The following is a 23,839-nucleotide window of genomic DNA, read 5'->3' on the forward strand; positions in this document are numbered from 1 at the left end:
TCACACTGTGACCCTGTTTGTTAAAGTTGGAATAAATTACAGTGCATGGAGTAGAATGGGGAAGAAATTCTTACAATTAAGCTGATTGTAGGTTTGTGAGAAAAATGTTTCTACTGCTTAGTGTATGATGCAGGATGATTTTCTTCTCTCAGTTTTCAGTAAGTGGATATGTGTTCTGAGATTTTTAAATGCTCAAGGTAAAATATTTATTTTTAATTTTGTAGTTGAGGACAACTCAGCAGTGATTTTATAGTTAGGGCCTGTGTTTTGAGCAGGTCTGATCCTGGAGTTCTCAAGTTGGATTTCTGAAACCGGGTGATACTTGGCTACAATTTTCTCCTAAAATGATCTCCCTAATTATGTCTCACCGTAGTACTGTGAAGATTATTATTTGCAAGCAGCTGCATTTGCAACAAATTACAAAAATACAGGAAAATACAGAAAATATAATGATGTGTTCAGGGCAGAGGGGCCAGAAGCTAACCCTGTAATAATATAGTAAAAGATGAAGAGAGAAAGAAGTTTTATTGAAGGCTGTGTTTAGGAAGTCATTCTTTGTTCTAATTGGGATAGCAATTCTGTAGAAGGAAATGTTAGGTGATAACATTATTTTGAATATATAGCATAAATAAAAAAATATGTATAATATCTTTCTTATTGGCTAGTCATTATCCACTGTTTTTGTTTTACAGTAAGTCAGTTTAAAGATTTACATGTTTACTTTGTCTTTTATTTCTAACTTCCCTTAGCAGTGGCTCAGTAACAGATATCAGTGTACTTTATTTTCTGATCACAATGTTCCCACCATGTATTTTTCATATTTATAAGCCAGTTTTAATTTTACACTTTTTTCCTTTGCATATGTTAGTTTATGAGTCTAGTGAAGATTCTAAATCACCTGCTTATAGAAGTCTGTGAGGGAATCTTTATAGCTGTGTTTAATAAGTGACATGTATGTTAATGAAATGATACCTTACGTTCTTTTACAAGATCTGTTTTCCATTAAGCTATGCAGGCCTCATTTAATTTATTACTTGCACTGTGTATCAGTCTTTCTCTGTGGTCAGTGGTCAAAACATTTAGCATACATTTTCCCATCAGAGAAATTGAATTTATCATAAAATCTACATCTGCATTATTTATGAAAAACACTTTGGCTACATCTCCCTGCCTCTCCCCATTTCTGTTTTTGGTGTACTGATTTTTAGGTTTAGTCAGTGGCATATATCCTAGCCCTTTTCCACTTACCATGTTTTTTTTTTTCTTCAAAAAGACATTTAGAAATTTTGATCTGTGTGCCTGAAATTATTTATATTGAAGGACTCCATCAAAGCCCTTTAGACATGCTTAAGGTTATATCGCTTCTGCAGTGTCTCAGCTGCAGCTGTTTCCTGACTTCCCCTGCTGTGGTACTTGAAACGCAGATGTCAGCTTGGGATTTCCTTGATGAACATTGAATTTCCTTCAGTACCCATGCAAAGCATTGTATTGCCTGTTGAAGAGGATTGGGATTGTCTCACAGTGACAGATATGTGTCATTGTGCTCTGCTGGACAGCCAGTGGCATGAGCATCCCCAGCTGCCCTGTTCCCCTTGGGGAAAGTTTGCATTTTCAGCTGAGGTAACCAGTGTGTTTCTCCTTCAGTATTTTTCCATTTCTAGTTTTATTACTATTCCTTTTGGTAACCATCACGTGTTTGGCAGAGCTGACCTGTGAGTCTGGTGTCCAGGTTCTGTTTGGCTTTTACATCAGCAGTCCTATTAACAATCTCTTGGTAATCAAAATCAGGACAAACAGTCAAAGTGTGAGGATGTGCTACTTTCTCTGTTTGTCAGATGGGATGTGAGAAGAAGGAGCTGTAATCACCCTAGCCACAGAAGGAAAGATGTTTTCTGAGTTAGGACATAATAGCAGTCGTTTCCTAGGAATATGTCCTTCTGGTATCCTTCCTTGTATTCACTTAGCCAATCACACTTGTATGCAAGCTAATCTTCACCATCTTCATCTCAGCGCTGGATCCTTTTCCCAAGTCAGCATCCAAATGCTGAGAAAGTGTTGTTTGTAATATTTTCTGTCCACTGAGAGACAAACTCTGAACACTGTTGGTGATTGGCTTAAGCACTTAGTTTAAATATCCAAAGAAATAGTGGCTGAGAATCTTCAGAATCCAGGGGAAAATGGGGAGTTGTCGAAAAGCACATGGATTATTTACAGAAGGCACCATATGGTTCAGCAGTACTGTGCAAGACTTGCACTTTACTTCTACTGACTCCTGAAGTTGTCCAGCACTGCAGGAAAAAACACTGGAGTTCAGTGACAAGTAAAATAAATTGAAGATTTGCAACAAACCCTACTCCACTGTTAGCAATAAATGGAAATTTGTACAAGTGTATAGAAGTAGGTGCTATCAATTAACAAGGCAACATTCACACTTTCTACCTAAGATGTGGGTTAAAAAATCATGCTGCAAATCTTAATATTAATGTCATCTTTAAGTTGGAATTTAGATAGGAGAAGGTTTTAAAATGGATTTTTTTTTAGTCAAATATTTTTTCGATTGAATAAGTTGTAAAATTTAATGGAATTAAATATGCTTTTACTTGGCAACTATCCATGAATGAACATGAAAACATTTGAGTTGTGTAGAATGAAGCTAAAGCCAAAAGACAAAGTATTTGCATCTTGAGGAGTGGACAAAAGAAGAAATGGAAATCATTGAACATTTTTCAGACAAACAAACCCTTAAGAAACTTGTTGTTGTTCATGTGTTTCTGGAAACAATGACAGAGCTTTGCATTTATGGCAGTGTTTGATGAGAAGAGTTTAAATGAGCATAACATACATTCCTTACTTACCTAAAGAGCTGAAGTAATTCCCTAAGGGAAGAAATTTTCTTTATTAAATGAAACATTGCATATTTTTCTAAAGGTATTTCAATTAATTGGCATCTTGTGTCCTATCAGTCATTAGCATCACAAGGATTTCTTGTCATGTCTTCTCTTACCAGGTCCTCTGATACCAGACTATTCAGCCAGACTTTCCTTGCCTTAAAAAAAATGAAGAATGGGAAAGCAGAGGTGGTATTTGACTTCTCTGGTTAGATGTGAGACTGTTTGAGTCACATCTTTTTGATGTGAGATTTGCTGTTGCAAAACCAGTCAGTCATCCAGGGTCAGAATGGATTCTTGGATTAAGTGATTATCACTCTTGTCAACCTTAAAAATAGATATTGCTATAATGGCAGAAACAGAGACCACAGACAAATGAAATAAGGCTTCCTTGTTTTTTCACCTGTGTAAGGGTATCCAGGCAAGGGGACTGTGTCTTTGTGCAAAATTACTCACATCTTCAGTGAAAGAGAGTTATTCCAAATTCTAACTTTTTCCTTCCCTTAAAGTATTTTCAGAAGATTCACAGTTTTTTTTAGAGCTGTCTGAAATCTTTGGTTCTTTCCTCAGGCTTCTCCTTGCTGAAGAAATGCAGATATTGGGGTGAGCAACCGGTGTGGCTCCTTAAAGTTATGATATGAGTTTTGCAGGAGGTGGCTTATGTTCTGTCTCTCAAGCTAAAGTTTTCTGGTAGCTGTCTTCTGTGCCTTGAGTCCAAGAGGCTGCCAGACCCAAAGTTACACTTTTTTAGGCAAACTGTTGTCACAACAGTTGTAAAAAGAATAAGAATTAGAATGAAAAATGAAAATCAGTTTTGGGAAAACATTGCACGATATTAATGGCTGTGCTGTTTCAGTTCAGTATAGTCTCGTGTCCTGCCTCTGACTGTGGCTGACAGCAGAAACATGGAAAACAGTAGAAAACAAAACAAGCTAATCCTTCCCCAGAACAGTCGCCTACTCTCTTCACAACTTGCTGTTTAATGGCTCTGATCCTATGCTGTTGTTGCTAGTACTGGTACAGAGGGGGAGTCTTTTTATTTTGTATCTAGCAAGTTGACATATTGTATATACTTCTGGTTTTAGCTGTATTCATTTTGCAGGGTTTGCTAGTGCCTTTGGGCCTCTAGAGTGCTTGGAGCCTTCTTTTTTAAAGTAGCATCTTTTTGCCACCATTTAAAAACATGTTACAGGAAAAACGTAATGTATTAAATTAATTGATGCCACATTGAAAACGAATATATATGTTTATTTCAGGTTATCCAGACATTTCCAGTAGGTAAAAAATTTGGCAATTCTGTTAGTTTTTTTTAGAGGAGCATTTTATTTCACGTAGATATACAGAGAGGGAAGAATACATTTATTTTGTGTGAGGACCTTGCTTTGTTCAATTGGAGAAATAGTTATGCAGTAGAACTCATTTTACTGCAGCTAAATACATAGCCTTCAACTGAAGAGAAATTTGGGAAGGACATTCAGCTGCTATCTATGACAAATAGGATTGCTTTTGCTCTCTGCATGTAGAATTGGAAGCACTTCCAGTGGTTGTGTAGATATATGTGTCTGTAAAGCCAAAAGCCAGATAAGCCAACCAAATAAGCAGATATGTGTATCTATTTGATATGATGCTTAGTCTTCTGCTAACTTGAAGTAAATAGCAAATGTGAACTTCTTAAGTTTTCTTGTGTGATAGAATATTGTAATGTGCACGGAATTCATAAAATTGCTTTTATACTTGATGTAGACTATTTATACTTTCTAAAGTTACAGCTCTTACACTAGTGGAAAGTGATATAAAAAACACAATTTGGCCCAAATGCATAAATAAAAACCAATTAAATCTTTTATTCTCATCATATTACAGAAGATGGATTTCGTGCTGTTTTAATTCTGGTATCTTTGATCTTCTCAAAGTGAAGTTAGGGGTAGTACTGATATCCAGTTCCTTACATTTTGCCATACATATGACTTAATCAGCAACACTGGTTCTGTCTCATACAGTTTTATTTTAAAGAATATATGCCCAGGCCCATCTAAACTCTTTGATTCTGAATATTGATTTCTCTTGAACATAGATTCTCATTTTTATCTATGACTGTGTAAAATGCATGCTTTTATGGCTTCATAGTAAATACTAATATGGGCTGTTCCACACAAACGTTTTTGGGTAGATAAAGACTTGCTTGACCTGTGCTACAAACATCTGGTTTTAAATTAGCTGTGAACAAAGAGCATAGAATTAGAATGTTCCTAAGCCTGTGGAGGTGAGCTCGTCTCTTACATTGTGGACAGAGCAAGGGTATGTCTGCCTGCACAATCTTTGGAGACATACATGTTTGCTGTTATGGTGTTCTTCTTAGATCTCCATAAATACTCCTGAATCATATAATGAGCTTGAGTGTATACATGTAATATGCAACCAGAATGCATTCCCCTTCTGTACATTGTCCAGGACCTAACAGTGAGAACAGATTATCTCTCAACTCTAATACATATCTTTAACTGGTGGAATTTTGAGAATAAAAGCAATTATTCTGTTTGTCATTGCAGGCAGTATGGGCTCTTGGCAACATTGCTGGAGACAGCACTATGTGCAGAGACTATGTTTTGGACTGTAATATCTTGCCCCCTTTATTGCAGTAAGTGTGTTTTAATAAGTTTTCCACAATTTTGCTTGAGTACCTGATAAGACTGAAATTTCGGTTTTGCCTTAAAGAATAATAATAATAATACTGTTTGCTTTTATTGTGGACTAAACAGAGTTTTTAAAGGGGAGTCCTGAACTACTTTTTTAATGAAGCTAAAATGGACACATGTTTTAGATGCAGTTAAGCTGGAACTATTTTATTCTAAAGTGTGGGTGGATGTCTGGGCTTATTTTAGAGTCACAGAATAATTTAAGTTGAAAGGTACCTTTGGAGGTCATCTAGTTAAAGCCTTTCTTCGTAGCAGGTGAGATCAGATTAGATTGCTCAACTACTTAACCAGTCAAATTTGGAACATCAAAAGTAGATTCCGTAACTACCTGTTGCAGTATTTGACCGTGGCATGGTGAAGCACAGTGTTCTGATACCTAATCAGAATTTTCTGTTTTACCTCATGATGTTGTCTCTTGTCCTGTCACTGTGCAGCTTTGAGAGGGATTCCTGTTTTCTGTATCCATCTGTTAAAATGTTGTTGGCAGCAGTTGTATCTCTCTCACAGCATCTCCTTCTAAGGCTGAACAAATCCAGGTCACTGACGTCCCATTGCGTGTCGTTTCTCTAGCCTGCTAATTATCTTGATGGTCCTCTGCTTAAGGAGCATATTATTGCTGAAACAGTGACACCATCTTGTGTTGTCATGTCCAAATGACAATTACTCAGTCTCTGTCCTTTGCAGACTCTGCAGCAGGGGAATTCTCCCGTACTCTCATAAAGACATTGGTACAGTGGGAGATGGCTATGAGAAAAAAGAAGCTGAATTGTTACACTTGCGGGAAAATTAGCTCTTGCCTTTCAGCATTTTCCTAGGCCAGAGTGGGACTCATAATCTGAGACTGACATAAAAATACAGTTTGACTGTGAAAGCACTCTTCAAAACTATCTGCATGTTCTCCTCCTTAGAGTAATTTTGTTACAATTCCTGCACCTTTTTGACCTTTAAACTGCCACCTCAGTATCTAAGCTTTTGAATGAAATTTATTGTGATGTTTACTGTTCTTGTTAGGATACTAGATTCCTGTATCTAGCATGTGTGTTAGTAGACATCAAGGATGATTTTCTTTAGGATGTATTTTTATAGAAAAATAACTATCATATTTTGCCCTGGTGTATGTTAAAAAGTTTGATTTAATGGCTCACACAGTTAATGGGGTTGGCTTGCTTTGATTTTTTAAAAGCAAGAGTTGGAATGTTTTGTTGGTTTGTTTTAGATTGCTTTCAAAACAGAATCGTCTCACTATGACCCGAAATGCTGTATGGGCTCTGTCCAACCTCTGCAGAGGGAAAAATCCTCCTCCTGATTTTGCCAAGGTAACAGATGCTTGAAAGAAAATGTGTTGTGAAGTGATTATGGCCAAATTATTAGTTTCAGGTGGTGAAACTTAAACTAAACAGAATGTTTCAGAGAAATTCTGAAATATTTGATGGGCTTCTTTTACAGAAGAAATATTTTGTTTAGTCCTTTGGGCAGACATTCACAACCACTGTTTCAACATGGCTGCCTCGTAACTTTTTGTTACTGTTTGTGTCCTGGAGATGACTGTCCCATAGCAGAACAAAACTCTGCATGTCTTGGCTGCTGTAGAGCTGCACAGGGCACATCTTAGTGGACAAGTCTGAGTTTCATTGGCAGATGTTGTTCTGTAGAGGCTGAAAAGTTGCTGTGGTGCTTTTCTGGAGACGTACTTCTCCATGCTTATACAGTCCTGCACAGAAGTGCTAGCTAGGTCTGAAGTTTTCTGAGTATTGAATCTTAAAGATGCCAGTGCCTAATCCAGTAATGACATATGAAATTAGCTGACATAATAATAGATCTTCTGGCCCTTTTAATTGTATGTATCTCCTCTTAATGTCTTACAGGTTTCACCTTGTCTTAGTGTGCTTTCCTGGCTGCTCTTTGTCAATGATACAGATGTATTAGCTGATGCCTGCTGGGCTTTGTCCTATTTGTCTGATGGTCCCAATGATAAAATCCAGGCTGTGATTGATGCAGGAGTCTGCAGAAGACTTGTGGAACTGCTGATGTAAGAAATGCGTTGCAATCAAGCATCATTCTTTTCCCTGACATCAAGATTACAACAATAAGGAGTTTAATTAAATAAGTCTTGAGATGTTGTAATTTCTGAAGAACAAGATTTGAGTTTTAATTCTACCTGTCTGTTCAGTGTTCTCTATTTGTCACGCGTAACAAAAGCAATGGAACTTGTACTAGTTTTGCTGTTTCTTATGAGATTTTTTTCCTGCACCTAAGAGCTACATTTTTGTAAAATCCATAATATACATTGGAATTTTCCTTGTCACTGAAATCCATATTATAGTTACCTGACAAGGAAATTACCTAAAGTATATCAAAGATAAGAATATAAGAAATAGTTCAATTTACTAGAATTGACAGTACCAGGGTCTTGAAATAGAAATAATTTCCTCAACTCTTACTGTAGAAGAGTACCTGCACACTTTGGTCAGTAAAGTGTAGCTGTGAGAGTTGGGGTTACAGAGACTGGCCTTGTTCAGAGCCATTGCTTCAGATCCAAGGTCAGGACATGGACCATTCAGTGGCCTAAGAACAAGGAATAATGGTTTTCAGTGATGTAAATAAAAAGACTATTAAGGCCTCTAACATTAGAACAATTGTGATGCTGGATTAATGAATAGAACATACTGGCTCTAAGTAGCTTTTTATAAAGAAGTGTTTTCATTTGAGAAAAAATTTCCTTACTTCACCTTTCCTATTCCAGTCCTGATTTAACAATGATGATGGAGGGATGCATGTGATGATGGAAGATGGTCAATCAGGATTTGATGGGTTAAACTTGTACTCTGTAGTACTTTTATTCTTGGAATATTTTATTTTTATGCTGCTGAATGATATTTAAAGGTCTAAATATTTAGAAATCCTAGAAAGGCTTACCATTAGTTTAAAATCAGAGTGTTTATTTAGATTTATCAGGGACGTTTTCCTCTGGCTGATAGATATTCCTTCCTTGAGAATGTGAAGCTGGAGATACTTTGGGAATGTTAATACTTATATTTTTCTTTATCAATTTTAGGCACAATGACTACAAAGTCGTATCTCCTGCCTTACGAGCTGTGGGAAATATTGTTACAGGAGATGATATCCAGACCCAGGTATGGATTAACTTCCTCTTGTGTTGTACTGCGGTTCATCTTTCTGTTAACCTGTTAACCTGTTTCTGGTAACCTGTTCACAAGCACCTCCTCTTGTTCCTTTTGAAGTCTGTAAGTGAAGTTTGATGACACTAATTGCTTCAAAATGTGGTGGTTTTCAGTTTTTCTGTTCAGCCCTGAACTGGTGATGGTTCTTAGGTAGCTGTGTCTGGGATGTGTGGGCAGCTGTGCAATACCCCTGAAGGGTGGCATGTTTTTGTTTATTTAAAGCAAGTCTACCTCTTAGGCTGAATTTTATGCTGGGTGATGTATACTGGTAGTGCTATCAAAGGCCTGTCACATTCAGTGCTGTTGCAAATCTGACATGAAAATATGTCATATGTATGATGAAAAACAAGTGTCTGGATGTATTTTGGGTGGTGTGTAGTTGTGTCTGGGCATTTGTTTGGAGAAGCATTTGTAGGAGGCAGTGACTCCCACCACTGTATTGGAATTAAACTGGAATTAAACAGGAAACCTGGTGCTTCAGAGGCACTAGGTTGTCACTGGGATGCTTCTGTAGCTCTGTCCCTCTGGGCCGGAGCTAAAAATGAGTACCAGGGCACTGTTTCAATATCCTAGGAGGAAGATAACATGATTTTTTTTTATTGTTACAATATATTTTGTGTAGCTGAATTGCAGAGGCATTGTGTTTTTCTCAATGGCATTTGTTTCGCAGATCAGTCATAAAGAAAGATTGAGGTGTGATTTCATAATTTCCTTAAAGGTAAAACCACAAGGGATCACTAATTCACATGCAATGCAGGTTATTAAATACTGCATAAATCTTAGATTTTAATTAAAAAATAGTTTAAACTTTTTTGTTGTGCATGATTTTTTCTGAGGAGCATACCATGAACTTTCCTAAAATTCTAGAGAACTGTATAGGTAGGATAGTTTGATAGTCCTGCCAGCAGATTGTGCTGTATGTTAAAAAGTGATACAGGATGTACGTAAAAATCAGTAATTAGAAGGAAGAGCCCAGCTTTGAGAGCTGATACATTTCTGAATATGAAAGCAACATACAAGACAGTTCTTCAAGAACTTCTCTGTAAAACTTTGGGGCACAAACTTGCTTTCACTTTTTCTCTCATTTTCAGCTATTAACAATTGCCAATGCTTGAACATGGCTAAAAACATAGACAGTATGCATGAAGAAAAAAAAAAATTGTCCCAGCACACACCTGATAAAATCCTGAACCATGATCTTTATTTTTTTTTTAATCTTAGCAGGGAGTACAAAGATTTTAAGAATATGGAGATGGGGGGGGGATGCAAACAAGGGAATTAAATCTTCAGATTCCATGATCAGAAGTCATGACCATGATTCAGCTTGACTAGAGTATTTCTTGTAAAATTCTGTACCGCACAGTTCTTTCCCAGGTGTCTGCTTTTGCCACACCAGGCAAAATGACTGCGCTTCTTGGTGTACTCTCCCAATTTTTGGCTGCATTGTTACAAGTTAGAATTGAATTAAACAGAAAAGATAGTTAATTTTTCATTTTTTGAATCTTGTTATGCCCTTTTAGAGGTTCAAAAAGTCCTTCACTATCACACATGACATAATCAAGGGTGCTGTCTTGTAATATCCAATTCTGGGGCATTTTCTGTTGTACTTTGGTCATTTAGGAAATGGAAATTTTGCTGCAATTTTTCTGCACTGTAAAATTGCGGAGTTTTTGCAATTTTTGTAATTTTTTAAAATAAGAATTGTCCATTCCTAATGTCGCTGTATATAACACTGGTCACAGTCTGCACCACAGTGCCAGCAGATGTGGAAAACAGAAGTAGTTGGCACTTACAGTTTTACAAAAATACAGGAAAATAGCATAATTTTATTTTTGTTTGGTCATAATGTACTTAGTATCTTCTTGTTTTCAGATCACACTGAAATCATTAAAGCGTAATCTCTTACCTGAAAGATAGATAGTTTTGCTCTTTAGTTTTCCTGCAAACATTTATTTCTTAATTCTTGCTGTTTCGTTTTTGGGTTTTTTTGACTGTTTGGTTTTGTTTGTTGGGTTTTTTTGTGTATATTTAGTGATCATCTAATGGGGTATGCTTTTTATATTTTCAAGACATGGTACTCCTTGTTCCTGTGATTCTTTATCCTAAATTTCTTCTAAGATGTGTTTTGTTTTGTTTTTCCTGTTGTATTCAGGTAATTCTGAATTGTTCAGCCCTGCAGAGTTTGCTGCACTTGCTAAGCAGCCCGAAAGAATCTATCAAAAAGGAAGCATGCTGGACAATATCTAATATAACAGCTGGAAACAAAGCCCAGATCCAGGTAACCTTTTCAGCTCTGATCAGTAATCTTTGTCTCGCTGACTAGAGGAACACAGATGTTTTTTTGTGCATAAAGTGCATATGTGTATGTATGTGTATATATGCACTGTTGCAGATATATAATTACATACAAGAAGTATATTACCGTGTATAATTAGAATATTTCAATGGCTGTTTCAATTTCAATCATCTCCAAATTCAGTTAATTGAATATTCTAATCCTGTACACATTACAAGGTGGGGAAGACAGTCATGGTAGAAAATGCCAAAATGTGTCTAAGCTTAAGAAAATTTTGGCTTAAATAATTTGCTTTGTGCTTTTGACAATCACTAAGATACAGAAATTCTCAAGGGTGAAACGAATAGCCTACAAACTTTGAGAATCAAATAATTTCCCGTATTTTTTGGTTTCACCATCAGTCACAGGCATACATTTGAAAGTACTTTATTTCTGTTTATATTTTCTTATAATTCCTTTTATAATTTTCATAAATGGGCCTTATAATGCCCCATCCTAGGCACGTGTGCTTAGCCAGATCTAAATCTGCTGTGTATAAAACTGAACAGTAATGGAGGCTATCTAACATGTTGTCCTGGGATTTGCCCTTTCTGATTACACTAAATGTTGTAATCCCTTCATATTAAGTGGTAGCACACAGAAGCAAATGAGTCCCACTCCCTTATGTTAGTCATTACAATTAGGCTCCAAAAGATCAAATCATTACTCTGAGTCTGGACTGAGTGTCAGCCATCAGGAAGAATTCCCAGGATTTGTCTCCAGGTGGTATGAGAAATGGAACATCTTTTCCCCAGAGAAAAGTCTTTGGCTAGATGAAGAAGAAGCAGCAGGTCATTATATTTTGTTTTCCCTGAATATGGAGTTTTGTTCAAGAATAGCTGTACTAGAGAATTTTTTGCTTGTCTTTCAGGGATGTGGTTTGGCCTGGTGGGATGTCAAGTGTCCCCCAAAGCTGCTCTGTGACTCTTCTTAGCTGATCAGGGGAGAGAAAATACAAGGAAGTTTCATCACTTGAGGTTAGGGACAGGGAGAGGTCATTCACCGATTATGGTCACGGGCAAAACCAGACTCAACTTGAGAAATTAATAGAATTTATTACCGATAAAAATCTGAGCGGGATAATGAGAAGTAAAAGCTCTTTTCCCCCACCCCTCTCTCCTTTCTGGACTTAACTTTATCCCTGATTCTTTTCCTCTTCTCCTTGGCATTGCAGAATACAATCACTTCATCACTGATTGTTTCTGCTGCTGCTTCCTCCTCAGGGAGAGAAGTCCTTCACCTTCTCCAGCATGGAGTCCCTCCCATGAGAGACAGTCCTTCAGAAACAGGCTGCTCCAGCATGGGTCCCCTCTGGGGTCACCAGTCCCACCAGCACACCTGCTCCAGTGTGGGCTTCTCTCTCCATGGGGCCACAGGTCCTGCCAGGACTCTGCTCCAGTGCGGGCTTCCCATGAGGTCACAGACTCCATCAGGCATCCACATCCTCCGAGGTCCTCCATGGGCTGCAGGTGAATCTCTGCTCCCCCATGGACCTCCTTGGGCTGCAGGAGGGTGTCCTGCCTCACCATGGTCTGCACCACGGGGCTGCAGGGGAATCTGTGCTCTGGCACCTGGAGCATCTCCTGCCCTTCCTTCTGCACTGACCTTGGTGTCTGCAGGGCTGTTCCTACCACATATCCTCACTTCTCTCTTCTCTGGCTGCTATTACTTCTGCCCAATATCTTTTTCCCCCTCTTAAATGAGTTATCACAGAGCTGCTATCACCATTGCTGATGGGCTGAGCCTTGGCCAGTTGCAGGTCCGTCTTGGAGCCAGCTGGCATTGGCTTTGTCAGACTGGAAGCTTCCTACAGAAGCCAGTCCTGTAGCTCCCTCCACTGCTGCCAAAACCTTGCCATGCAAACCCAATACAAAGAACATTTCCTCATTCCTTCTCTTTTGCAGAAGTGTTGGAAAAAGAAATTGTAGTGAATATAGAATCATGCAGGTTTGGTTTAGAAGGAACCTTAAAAATCATCTAGTTCCAGTACCCCTGCCATGGCCAGAGATGCCATTCACTAGGTCAGGTTGCCCATTGCCCCATCCAACCTGGCCCTGAAATCAGGCTTTATCTGATAAATATAAGTGTTTCTATCAAGGCACTTGAATAACAGTCTTACATAAATTGAATTTAGTTCTGAGGTTACGTTTTTCAATTCTTTTCTCTCTCACTGGATACATAAAGTATTTGCAGAGATTGCAGAGGATGCATGAAAGTCTGTCTGGACACATTTATTCTTTGAGGAATGGCAATAAATGTCAGAAATATTAGACTCTGGAAAAATTTGTCTCACTCATTAGTTACCTGGAAGAAATAATGTTCACACACGACGTGCCTCTTAATATATTGGCAAAAGTAGCCAAGGCATACTTGTTGCTTCTGTTTTCCTTGGAAGGCAGCCTGATTGCTGCTCTTTCAATGATGATCCTGGATTATTCATTCTGTATGATGAGAATTAGTATAAGGTGGTTAACCCTCTTCACCTGTGGGGTGGGATTACTTCTCTTTTTGCAGAAAACTTCCGTAAGACTATGAAAAGGCTGCATATTTTTCCTGGAACTAAGTGTATTATACCCTTTGCAGGTGACACTTGGAATTTTTTTGGTTTATAATCTCCCTTACAAAGAACATTCAGCTGCTGAAGGGGCATCAAAAAGCTTTAATACCTTCAATAAGAGCTTCATCTCAGAAAGCACAGGAAATAAAGTTAATAGCTTTGTGAACGATACTTCAGTCTTTGCTAAGATACCTGAAATTCCTGAAAATGAGAGTGAGTGCTCATTTAACATTCAGAGATCCTTATGTTAGGAAATGAGTAGGCAAAACCCAAAAACTTACGAAGGTAGAAAGCTCTTTAGGTCCTTCTTGCTTGATGCAAAGATGTGACTAAGATTGAAGTGGGACTGTGGGGAAAGGAACCCCCTACAGTGGCATTTGCTCTGGCTTTCTCAGTCAAGATAGTGTTTTTACCACTGGAGGTCATGTTTTTTGTCAGATACAGAGGACGACATGGTTACTCAGTCTAACCTTGGTAGAGCTCCAAGAATTTTGATTCTGCCTTTATTGTGGTTTATGTGTTAATCTGTGGATTAGCTGGATTTCTAACAAAAAGTGCTGTGTAAAATCAGCAACTGTATCACTGTTTTTTTTCCCCCCACATCAGCAACTGTAATTGCTGTGCAAGTAGCAGAATAGAAAAGGTAGTTATTGCTTCTTGTACCAAGGTAAAAATGTTTTTGCCTTTGAGTTTTTTGCAGTAAAGAGGCTTTTTTTGCTCTTTATCCCTTTAACAACCACCTTTGAAAAACAGTATTTTCTCTCTAGAAGGGTATTTCTGCTTTTTCTGGAAAGTCTAAGAGTATTTTCTGAGCAACAGTCCAACCTAATACATTGTCTTAAGTTAGTATTGTTTCTCAAGTCTGTTGGGTGGTTGTTTCAGGATGTGTAACTGTATGGGGATGTTCCAAACTTAAGAGCTTTAAAAAGCCAAATACCTATACATGTCATTCCATATAGACATATCAGAAGTGACAATGGAAAGTAGTTTGTTGTTAGAGCATTTTTTCAAAACTTTGGGACCTCTATTTTCATATTCTTGATCTACTGAAGATGCAGTTATGAAGAGTCCTAGAGATAGCTTCTGGTGCACTAGAATTCAAGTTATTTCAGTAGTGTATTCATTTCTGTAACTTCTTTGTAAGTACTCACTGTACCACATTGTCCTGTTTTCAAATGAAGGAGTAGGTGCCTGTCCTTGTTTGCACAGTAGTCTTACACCTGGTATTCACTAGTCAAGCTCAAGTGAGGCTTTAGCTGAAGAGTCTTATCTGTATTCCTTGTAATCCTTGGTCTTCTGAACTGTTATCACATCTTTATTTGAAAACGAGTAAGGATAAAATAACCTTTCCTTTGTGAAAACAGAATTTGCCTAATCTACCTGAAAAAAAAATTAGTTTATGCTTGCGTGTGTTTAGCAGCTTTTAAGTGTTTTGGGGTATTTTATCACAGATCAACTGCCTTTCTTTTGAGAACAGATTAGAATTGCATGGTGATTTGAAAAGGTGAGGTCAGAAGGGAGAGGGAAATGAATGCTATGAGCCATTAGTATTACATCTTCATTTCTAACAGTGACTCTTTAAAAGTACAAACAAAGCTCTTATAACTCTGCATAGAAAAGTACTTCTGATTATGTGCATAGAAGCTCTCTTTCTCAGGAGTTTTGTATCAAGAAGAAAACAGTGTCAAACAAATTACCAGAATACATGTCGATTTAAAAGAATCTAGCTTAAAAGCAGCTGCCTTAGGATATGTCACAGACAAGGTTGGAAGTGTGTTGATGTATTATGCACGTCCAGGGAAAAAGAATGTAAGAAGCATCTTCTCAAAAGTGAAAGCTGTATTTCATTTAAGAGTCCCCTGGGCCTCATTCAGTATAATTCATCTGCCTTCAAACTCCAAGCACACACTTGCTTTGTAGTGAAAAAATGACTGCCCTGAGTGCATACCCAGTTTAATCTATACTGACAGTTAGAAAAATTAAATTAAAAACCAGTGTTTCTGATTGTGAACGGCATATAACTATCCTGGTAGTTGACATACAGCAAATTGTGTCCATCATGAGGCCTTGATTTTTGGAACTGCAGAAAATGGCTCATTAGTGAAAGTTGTGGAGTAAAGCACAATGGAAAATGCTTACAACATGCTTGATTGGAGAGCTCAAAGTCAGTGTTTCTTGAAAGTAAAATTGGCAATTGCAGGTGTGATTGCAGAGTGATTACCTTGTATTGAAAGGAGAGTCTCATTGCAGATGTGTAACAAGTTCCAGAAAGACCCTTGATTTTTTTAGTTTCTAGTGTCAAACTAGAGAATATTGTGTGAGACACAAGGTGTGATGAAACATCTATTCAGCTTCAGATAACTCTGCATTTCTTAGAAAAGACCTTTGAGGTATTACTTCAGGCAACTCCTGTTTAATGGCAAAATCATTGTAAACATTTGAACTGAATAGCTTTAAAAAAAAAAAAGGTATTTCTGAAGTTGGAAAATGCTGTTTGGTGAAATGTTTCTTAAAGGTGGTCATGTACTAAAATTGAGAATAAAAGTGTAGTCTGTTTTTAATCTCTGTGATGATAAAGTATAATTCACATCTGGGATGAATACTTTATTTAATTTAAGTTCATGGGGGGGAACCTGTTTCATCTGTGAGTTGAGGTTCTTTTCTTTTTTTCTTTCTCTACATTAATTTCACATTGTGATGAATTAAAACATTACTTCCTGAGATCTGGTCTTCCTTACAGAAGGAATTCTAAGATACTAGATGCTGCTTTAAATTAAATTATTTATTTTCCTAAATTAAGTTACTTATTTTCCTTTCTTCCCAGTCCCTCTAAATGGCTCAATAGTTGCTACTAGAAGTCATAAACTGGAGCAGATCTGTTCCACTCTCTGATGTTTACTGGATTTTGAACATGCACAATTTTTAACCAGAAATCAGACAAGAACTATTTCAGTACCTGATAATTTTTTTCCACGTCTCCTGGCATAGTAACCCACATTTTTGCAAGTTAGCAGCTGATCTAACTAGTGGATTGTTGCTTCAGAACAGTTGGGATGTTAAAATTCTATGGAACTTTGGGTAGTGCTCAAGCCATAATCTAGCAATCACTTCTGCACACCAAGAAGACACTAAAAAATGTTGATGGATCTAATAGGCATTTTACCTAACCAGTATTAACAGACAGAACTATATTTAGTGTTGTCTAAGATTGCATTGGGTTACACTCCCTCCATCCACCCACTGTAAAGTATAGAAATATGCAGTCAGAGGGAAGGACTTTTATATTCATCTCCACTTTCATACTGCCTACGATGCTGTTTGGTAGCACACTCCAAAGGCTTTCACTGCCATTTCTAGAAGATAAGGCAGCAGCCTATCGCTATTAGATTTGCTCTCTGACACAATCAAGTAAACTCTTTGTAGTGTTAAGGCAATGTAAATTAACGTGTGTGAAATGTGTGAAAATGTGTGCTGAACTTTCTTCGGTGGCTCTTACTAAAGCACAGCAGGTTTGGGTTTTTTCCCTCACCAAGGGTGGAAGTGAAAGCCTTTCAGAGTGTGTTATCAACAGTGCCTAGGCAACAGAAAAGAGTGGTGGAATACAGCAGTCTTTCCCCTCCGTATTTCTGTGCTTTCAAGGTTTGGGGTGGATGTGTATATCCTGATGCAGTCGTGATTGTCACTAAGTATAGTTTTTGTTTGTTAATTTCCTAGTTTGTATACAGCTTTGCTGTACTTCAGTGGATAGCTTCCCCAGTCAGGGAGAAGGGGAACTACATCTTCCTGGGAGTCAGAAGGAGAACTGCACAACTGAAGCTTAATCCTGACTGTCGACCCTTCTGAAGGGTATGAAAGGCTATCACATACCTCAGAAAATGTTCTGTGTCTTAACTTTGCAACCTGTTGAAAAGCTATGGAGGGCAGTACATCAGACACAATCTTCCATGTCTGACAGTGAAGACATCATAGGAGTTCTCTGCTCTTGACAGGTTAAGAAACTTCTCACTTCTTTTCTAACATACCTTGAATTTTCACAAGAACACCTGGAAGTCCGAGTATGGATAGGCATGGTAGCAACAGGATCTGTGCCGTATATTTCCTCCTCTAGAGTTTCTTAACCTTGCCCAAGAGTGACATGGGCAAATGTAGCAAATGATACATTGCGTGTCAGTTTTAAAAACTCTCGAATGAAATGCATTTTTACAAAATGTGGTGAAAGTTACAAGCTCAAAGTTGTCAGAGGCTCTTCTGCAAAAGGACCACTGGGGGCCACTCCAAATGTAGTGCTGGGGACATGGAAAAGGAATTACATGATTCACACAGAGCTGTGGTTTATACAGACATCAAATTACCTTAAATATAAAGTGTGTCTGGTTTATGTCATAGTTTGCATAAGTAATCTAAGAATCTTAACATGCTGTTTGTGGTAGTAGAACTTTAAAAAGTATATCCATTAAGAGCAAAATACGGCATTGCTGACAAGGTCATATTAGTTTGCAGACTAGTGAAAGATTAATCCCTTTCAGGTTTAACTTTGTGTTCAAGTACAAAATCTCTTTTCTGGCTTCTGCAAACCTTATACCACATTAAGGGCAGCAGAGCTAGAATACCTTTAATTTCTTTATTCTGGCTGAAAACCACAGCAGTCAGTGGTGTGTTACTGCCTTTGGGAGGTTGGTTGGTCTGTTTGGTTTAGTTTTTTCTCTCTGTTTTTTTTAAGATTGACCAACCCTAAAAGCAGGAGAGAGCTGAACAAGGTGCTGCTCATTATACTGCAGGTTCTTCCTGATGACATATAACAATATATATATATATATATATCCATTAACAGCCTTGTGTAAACTGGCTAGAAGTTTGCTTTGTACACAGTTTGGAGGGTATAGGCTTAAGTGTTGTGTCAACAACATAACGGTTCATTAGAACTGAGATCTGAAGTGCTTCCTTTCTGGCTCTAGGAAGGCAGTGTTCATTGTACCCATGCCATAGTGTTGAAGTAGTTTCAGCTTACAAATATTTATTATGTTATTTATAAAGCAGTTGTAAAATGAATAAACAAGGTAACTGGAAAAGAAGTCACTGAGAAGCCACTATGAACTAAAGTTTCCAGCCAGGAGGGGGAGATCATAACAGTAAGGCTGTATTTGCAGCTGCCAATTATATGGTGACTGTAATTTTGGTTTGTTAGAGGTAATGAGAGAGCTTGCAGGAGCAGGGAAAAAGTCACAGTCTAAGACTTGTTTGCTTTCACATTTATGTGATGAATGATATGTAGACATGTGGTGCAGCACGTGCACACTAAATATATGTATGTGTGTGTTTGCATATCACAAGTGATTTAGGTATGGGAACCCAAAGGGGGAGAAACAAGTTCTCACCGGGTCTTGATGAGCTCAAAAATATGGATTTAATATACTATGGCTGAAGACCTCCCTAACATATTTGACTACAACATATTTAGATTAAACATCCGTGCAGGTGTAATGATACGTAGAAAATTAGTTTTTGTAATCTAGCTTCACTCTTTAAAAATTCAATACTGTGAAGTGAAGAAGTTTGATTAAAATAAGACAGGTAGAGTGTTTCCAAGGGACAGGCAACCCTTCTAGAGGACTATACCACAGGGATACCAACTGTTAAAAAACCACCCCAAACCAAAACAACATAAACACCCCAAACCAAACATAGAAAAGTTGACACTTTAGAAGTGAGGGCCAGGTTTGATGAGGTACTGAGCATTACAAATTAAATTTGAAAATTAATATTTCAATTAAATTTCGATTTCAGTTAAAATTGAGTTAAAATAAAATTTTGATTTTCTGAAAGACTTGTAATTACAACTCAAGATGGGGCTCAGTTTCAGCAAATACCACTGGATGCAGTTGGGCAAAAACTTCAGTGTTAGTTTAATGTATTAAAGAATGGGCTTTGGGTTACCTATTGTACAAAAAAGACATTTCTAATGTATTTTGTAGATAGCACCTAGGTGCCTAGTAGTAGCAGCCTAAAACCTTTTTATTTCTTTCATGTTTTTCAAGTTGTTGTTGAACTGAAATACCTTGGATCTGTTCTTTTTGTTTGAAAGCTATGCTCATCTTGAGCATTTTCTATGCACTACACTTCTTTGGGCTTCAGCACACTTCATGTCAGGCACACACAGTATAAAAAAGTAAAGTAATTTGAATTAAGCCAATCTAAATCCTTAGAAATTTTAAGTGCTTCATCCTGCTACAGTTCTTTAGGGTTTTGCTCTGCCCAAGGTTTGCTTTTCTTTTAAAAAAACCAAAAAATACCCAAAAACCCACAAAAAAACAAACAAAAACCCCCCCACAAGAAACCAACCAACCAAAATCAAATTCTGTTTTAGTATTTACTATTTCATCACTTAAAAGAAGTTTACCTGAAAGGGGGACATGATCTGTTTCCACAGTAACTGTTGTTCCCACATGAAATACCATAGAGATGGGAATCCTTGGGCATTCCAGTGTGCTTTCAAGAGTAACTGCTGTGGGCAGGCTGCAAGTCATAGGGTGTAAATAATAGATGCTGCCTAGCACTTACTTTTATTGGTATTTATTGTTTCCACCCCTGCTGAGCTTAACTAGACTTTTGAAATCTAGTGAAGATATTAAGGTTAAAGCAGACCATTTTCTGACCTAGTTAATGTATTTTTTTTTTTCTTAAATCTGAGCTCTGGGAGTTCCAACTGTTAGAAGCGTGCTAGTGGAAAAGCTTGGCTGTATTAAAGAAGGACAGTTGAGAACCTTTCACTAAGACTCATGCAACGGTGAGGTGGCAATGCTTATGTTGCCTGTCAGGCAGTAGAAAACATAAAAATATACTGACTGCTTATCATCTCTCTTGAGTCAGTGTCTTTCAGAGAAGTGCCTTATGAGAGGCTGTGATTCACTGTGGTGCTTTAACCTGTTCTGCTTGGGTAAAGGTAGCCAACTTCATTGTAGAGCAGAAACAAAGCAAGGTCCTCATAATCTTTTTATACAGCAGAAGTAGGAGCATTCAGCCAAGAGATGTACGATCTGGATTTGGTTCTTTCTGAGGAAGTTTAAATGTGTATTTCTCCACTCTTAAGAGTAATTTTACTCACTGAACTGAAGTGTCCAAGCACTGAAGCAAAGAGTTCAAAACTGATTAAGCCAGAAGAAAACCAGTAACTATCTTTTGTGTTTCTCCCACTTAATTGCCCTCCTGTTGCTAGTTCCCTTTATTCTGGTATTGGCCTATTATTTTACAAGTTTTAAGTTGAAACATTTTAAGGTAACATTTTCTTTTGGCAGTAAGAAGACTCGAGTGTTAGTTACTGCCTGTCAGGTAAGGTGTGCTGATTTAGTTGCACGCTATCATGTAACATACTCTAATTTTAGTACTTATTATAGAAGTTGGTTTAAGAAGACACTTCCTAAGGAAATGAATCTCCTGTTAAAGGATTGTTTTGGGGAGAGGATTTAAGAAGTGATAATGAATTTTTTTTTTACTTGTTTTTTGCCACAATAATAAAATCCTTATGCCCTCAAATATCCCTATTCTAGATCCATATCAGGATCTTCAGTAGGCAGTGCTTGACGTCCTGTAACACATTGTTCTTCTCAGGGCTTCTACCTCAATGACACCGTTGTATAGAATTCTCTGGACTCATATAAAGCAAAGTGTAGACTGACAAGTCCCCTTTCTCCTCTCCATCTGATGAGCACTGAAGTTCACTGGTGAAAACATGCTCTCACTCTAGGTACACAGTCACAGATATCTCAAGTTACCAGTGTGGGCTCTTTGCTCAGCTGCTGTCCATGGCTGCATCAGGAGCTCTCTTAATTCCCCGTGCTTTGGTTCTACTCACTGGCTGGTTCAGCCTGATCCTCACTGGCAAACAGATGCACATGTTTGTCTTGGGCATCTCCATGCTTGCAGACCCACTGAATATCAGCACAAACCCTCTGTCCATGCCTGGATCCTGGGCCTCCCAGTCAGTTTGCCAGCAATCTAAGTACACTGTGATCTTCCACAGCCATCACAACTTTTGGGGATAACATAAATTCCCCCACCATACATAGCAGGTGCCCAGGCAAATGGGTCCTGTGACACACAGACCCATTGCAGCTGAGGTACTGGCACCTTCATTAAACTTTGCTCCAGTCCCTCTAGTAGCTGGCATCCAGGCACACGGGGCCCTATGGGCTGTGATCTTGCCCTGGTGGTTGATGCTGAGACTTTCACCTGCTCCAGTTGCAGGGGCCCTTTCATCCAAGGCCTGATACCAGTTGCTGACCCCAGATTCATGTTTCATGGGACCTGATTTCATGGCCTTTTGAGCTGCTGAGACACCTGCCCACCCACTCTAGCTGCTGGTCCCACAGACACAAGGGGCTCTCCTGAGGTCTGGCCCAATTCCTGGCCCAAAGGGAGTTGTGCTTGGTTGCTGGCACCTAATCCTTACAGTGTTCAGGTGGGATAGAGAGAACGGTAAAATAGTTAAGAAAAGGTCTGTTGTTAAGTTTTGCACACTTGTACTTGTCCCTGTCATCAGTTGCAAAGTCCAGGCTGGCTCTCTGCTGGTAGCTTCTTAATGACCTATTAATCAGTGACTGGAAGTTTTTCTTCTTTGTGATTGTTTCATTATCCCTGGTCTATCAGGTTTGTGTCACCGTGTGTTTTATGTATTACTTCCCTGTTATTTGTATCTGCCTTTGAGCTGGAAAGGTCTTTTATCTGATAGCCTTAATGAAGCAGACCCTCTCATGTTCCACATACCCTTACAGTGACAATTTCATAAATTAATTGGCGTTTTTTGCAGTAAAATATGTGAGGGGGTAAAATGCTTCTCTTTTTAAGATACTTTCTTTTATCTTTTTTTATTTTTAAAAATAGCTGGCTCCTGTTCATGACCTATCACTTTCAGCAGTCATGCTCTAAAATTTCAGTTAAGAATACTTCTTCAAATATTCTTGACAATGTACAAATGTAATACAACATAGCGTGATGGAAGTAATAGTTTTTCTTGAGGACCCCAGATTGCTGTATCAAGTGTGGATTCTTTGGCATAGGAGACAGTCAGTGTTCGTGGGCCTGTTGGTACAACTGATAGGCTGTATGGATTTACGAAGCAGAGGCAGTGTGGATGCCCACACAAACAGGAAGGATAAAAGAAATATCAAACAGTTGTTTTATTTTTACCAGGTTAGCTATTCACACTGTGAATTGACTGTAGCTTTTTACTGTATGCAGTCTGTTTTCTTCTACAGAGCTCTGTGAAAAGGATCTTTCTGGCTTTCTTTGGATTTCCTGTTGTTAGTTCTGTGATGATTTATGCCTGTAAAGCGCTAGATTAAAAAAGTAATCCCAAGATCTTTCTTGTTTGAAGGATCCTTTTCAAAGTGTTTCAAATCCTTGTCATAGGTGTGCAACAAAACTGGTTAAATTTTTGTCTTATTGCAAAAGGCTGTTTTCAGAAGGAGTTACCAGAAACCTAAAGTTTGCTGCCCAAATGCTCATGTGGCTTCTATCATTTTGTTGAGCTAAGCAGAGAACTGGTACTGCCAAACATCAGAGCTTTGTCTTTTCAGCAGGTGGTTGTTTGTTTTGAGTAGTTCTTACATGAACAACTTTGCTCTGTTGTCTTGCTCACTGGAAATGTGTTATGGCACACAGGCCTATGAAGTTTAGGGGATCTTAATGACTTAATGGCTTACTGACTTAATAGCTGACGGGTTTACTACCTGGTAAAATAATGGGAAATACGGCATTCTTTTGCTGTCAGGGTATGATTAAGTAACTCATTAGATATGGCAGTCATTTGAGTCTGAATGTGTTTTGAATTCATTTAAAATAAGAACAGACCACAGCAATAACTGAGGTTTCAAATGTAAAGCTGAAAACTGATTTATCAGTTTTGATGTTTGATAAAGTGATATTTCATTGTTTAATGTGTTATTCTAGGTGTGAACATTAACTAACTTGGGGACAAAGAAGGTATTTCTAATTTTTATTATGACCCTGCCATGTCATTTGTTTTTGCAGACGGTCATAGATGCCCATATCTTCCCAGCTCTTATAAATATTTTGCAAACGGCTGAATTTCGGACAAGGAAGGAAGCTGCTTGGGCAATCACAAATGCAACATCAGGAGGCTCTGCCGAACAAATCAAGTATGAAATAGTTTAAATCTTTCAATG

At 38.1% G+C, this 23,839-nt stretch overlaps 1 protein-coding gene across 1 annotated transcript in view; it reads left to right on the forward strand.

Annotated features, from left to right (window-relative positions):
* The window catches only part of KPNA1 (karyopherin subunit alpha 1), a 50,420-nt gene that overhangs the window by 22,410 nt on the left and 4,171 nt on the right, over window positions 1–23,839 (forward strand). Inside the window, exons 7-12 of the mRNA XM_005523854.2 lie at window positions 5,438–5,526; window positions 6,801–6,900; window positions 7,450–7,613; window positions 8,640–8,718; window positions 10,919–11,044; window positions 23,685–23,812. Of these exons, the coding sequence (XP_005523911.1) occupies window positions 5,438–5,526; window positions 6,801–6,900; window positions 7,450–7,613; window positions 8,640–8,718; window positions 10,919–11,044; window positions 23,685–23,812 (686 nt within the window). The remainder of the gene's footprint in view (window positions 1–5,437; window positions 5,527–6,800; window positions 6,901–7,449; window positions 7,614–8,639; window positions 8,719–10,918; window positions 11,045–23,684; window positions 23,813–23,839) is intronic.

The sequence above is a fragment of the Pseudopodoces humilis genome, chromosome 2 (genome assembly GCF_049639895.1).
Source record: "Pseudopodoces humilis isolate 2021_Gansu_Grassland_sample_001 chromosome 2, ASM4963989v1, whole genome shotgun sequence".
NCBI lineage: Eukaryota > Metazoa > Chordata > Aves > Passeriformes > Paridae > Pseudopodoces > Pseudopodoces humilis.